This window comes from Neomonachus schauinslandi, chromosome 16, assembly GCF_002201575.2.
Source record: "Neomonachus schauinslandi chromosome 16, ASM220157v2, whole genome shotgun sequence".
Classification (NCBI taxonomy): domain Eukaryota; kingdom Metazoa; phylum Chordata; class Mammalia; order Carnivora; family Phocidae; genus Neomonachus; species Neomonachus schauinslandi.
Genome location: NC_058418.1, coordinates 7,732,190 through 7,734,180, shown reverse-complemented (window position 1 = coordinate 7,734,180; position 1,991 = coordinate 7,732,190). Strand labels below are relative to the sequence as shown.

At 67.5% G+C, this 1,991-nt stretch overlaps 1 protein-coding gene across 1 annotated transcript in view; it reads right to left on the bottom strand.

The window, feature by feature from the left end:
- The window catches only part of ODAD1 (outer dynein arm docking complex subunit 1), a 22,832-nt gene that overhangs the window by 3,287 nt on the left and 17,554 nt on the right, over positions 1-1,991 (bottom strand). The window contains exons 7-10 of the mRNA XM_021681219.2: positions 1,640-1,827; positions 1,354-1,488; positions 484-566; positions 205-373 (exon numbers count right to left, since the gene is read on the bottom strand). Of these exons, the coding sequence (XP_021536894.2) occupies positions 205-373; positions 484-566; positions 1,354-1,488; positions 1,640-1,827 (575 nt within the window). The remainder of the gene's footprint in view (positions 1-204; positions 374-483; positions 567-1,353; positions 1,489-1,639; positions 1,828-1,991) is intronic.

Sequence of the window (1,991 nt, the reverse complement as noted above, 5' to 3'; positions counted from 1 at the left end):
TGGATGGCAGGAAGGATGGCAGGATGGATGGCAAGGTGGATGGCAGGGTGGATGGCAGGATGGATGGCAGGAAGGATACGGGATGGACAGACAAGCCAGGGCACAAAGACGCTGTGGAATGTCTGCCCGTGGCGGGCCCCGGGCTGGGCCCTCCGGGTGGCTCACCGCATCCTCCCACATGAAAAAGCTGGGCCAGGCGCTCACCCGCCTTGAGCTTCTCCAGCTGCCCCCGAAGGTCCTGGAAGCTGGCCTCCACCCGGACGGCCTCGCCGTGCACCTCGTCCGCTCGCTGCTGCAAGTCCCTCCGCCGCTGCTCTTGCTGCGCGCGCACGTCATCCTCGCTGGTGCGCGTGCTCGCCAAGGCCTCCTGCATCTGCAGGGCGGGGCAGGCGCCCATTGCCCGGGGCAGCTCGGGGAGGGGGGCGGCCGCACGCAGAGGAGATGGGGGAGGGGGGAGCGGAGCGGGGAGGGGGCCTCACGCGCCTCCTTGATCTCCTCCTGCAGATGCTCCAGCTCCGAGTTCTGCTCGTTGATGAAGGTGAACTCCGCGAAGTTGCGCTCCTCCACTGGAGAGAGGCGGGAGAGGCGGGTCCGGAGAGCCGGAGACAGACGGACACACGGGACAGGGAAAGACAGATGTCGAGAAAGACAACACAGACACAAGCCCGCAGAGGCAAAGAGAGACGGAGAGGGAGAGGCACAGAAAGCCAGGGGGGACACAGAGGACATCGGAGCAAGTCAGAGTAAGAGAAAGAGATGGCGGCAAAGTCAAGAGAGGCCCAGAAATACTGCGAGACGCAGAGACACAGAGGAAGAGAGAAGAGAGGGCGAGAAAACAGCAGAGGTAGGGAGAGAGCCCAGGACCCGGGAGAGGACAGCAACAAGTACCCGGAGGGAGAGACACAGAGGTTGAGGGGAGATGTGGAGAGAGAGGGGGGGGGGGGGGGGGGGGGGGGGGGGGGGGGGGGGGGGGGGGGGGGGGGGGGGGGGGGGGGGGGCAGGGAGACAGACACACCCAGAAACAAACGGACATAAAGACACACTGAGGGGACTGAGAGATGCAGGCCAGAGGGAGACACACACACCCAGAAGGAAGGGCTCAGAAGGCCCGAGACGGGGAGGGAGAGAGACTGGGGACAGGGCAAGAGGGGCAGAGGCTGGGCGGCCGAAGAGGGGCGAGGAGGGCGCGCCTGACGCCCCGAGTCTCCAGCGCAGGTGCCGGAGTCCCCAGGGCCCCCCAGGAGGCCCTCGGTTACCGGGACGGAGCTCAGCCTGCGCCGGGATGGGGGGGGGTGCGGGGGTCCCGCGCCTGGGCCTCCTCCCTCCGCCCCGCCGGCGCGGCCCCGTACTCACTCTCCAGGTACTTCTCCACCAGCATGTCCGGGTCGCGTTCCCCTGTCAGCTGGGACAGTTTGTTCATGGCGTCCTCACAGCGCATCACCAGCTTCTCCTGGGAAGTCTTCCGGAGGCCCTCGGCCACCTCGCGGGCTGGGGGAGGAGGGGCGCTGAGGTCGGCGTCCGCGGCGGCCAAGGGCGCAGCAGGACCTGGGTGGGCTGAGCGAAGGCCGCGCGCGCCCCGCCCGCCCCGCCCCGGGAGACCCCGAGCCCCGCGGGCCTGGCGGCCTGGCCCCCGCCTCACCGCGTTTCTCGCGCTTCTCTACGACCGCGGGGTCGGGCAGCCGATCGTTGTTCTTGAGCTTGAGGAAGCGGTGTAGCTGCTCCAGGTGCGCGATCTGCCGTTGCAGGATCTGCACCTCCGAGTCGTTCTGGGCCACCTCCTTCTCCGCCCTCTCCTGCAGCAAGCCTATCTTGCTCTTTGCCTCCTCCCTGGGGTGGGGTGGGCGTGGGTAAGTGAGCCCAGGAGTCAGGGAGACTGGGGGATCGGGGTCAGCCTGGGGTCCCAGGGCGGGGGCAGAATCAGGTTGCAGTTTCCCCGAGGTCACAAAAGGCAGAAAACTTTCTAGGTTCCTCGCTCAGCTCTAGCAACCTAG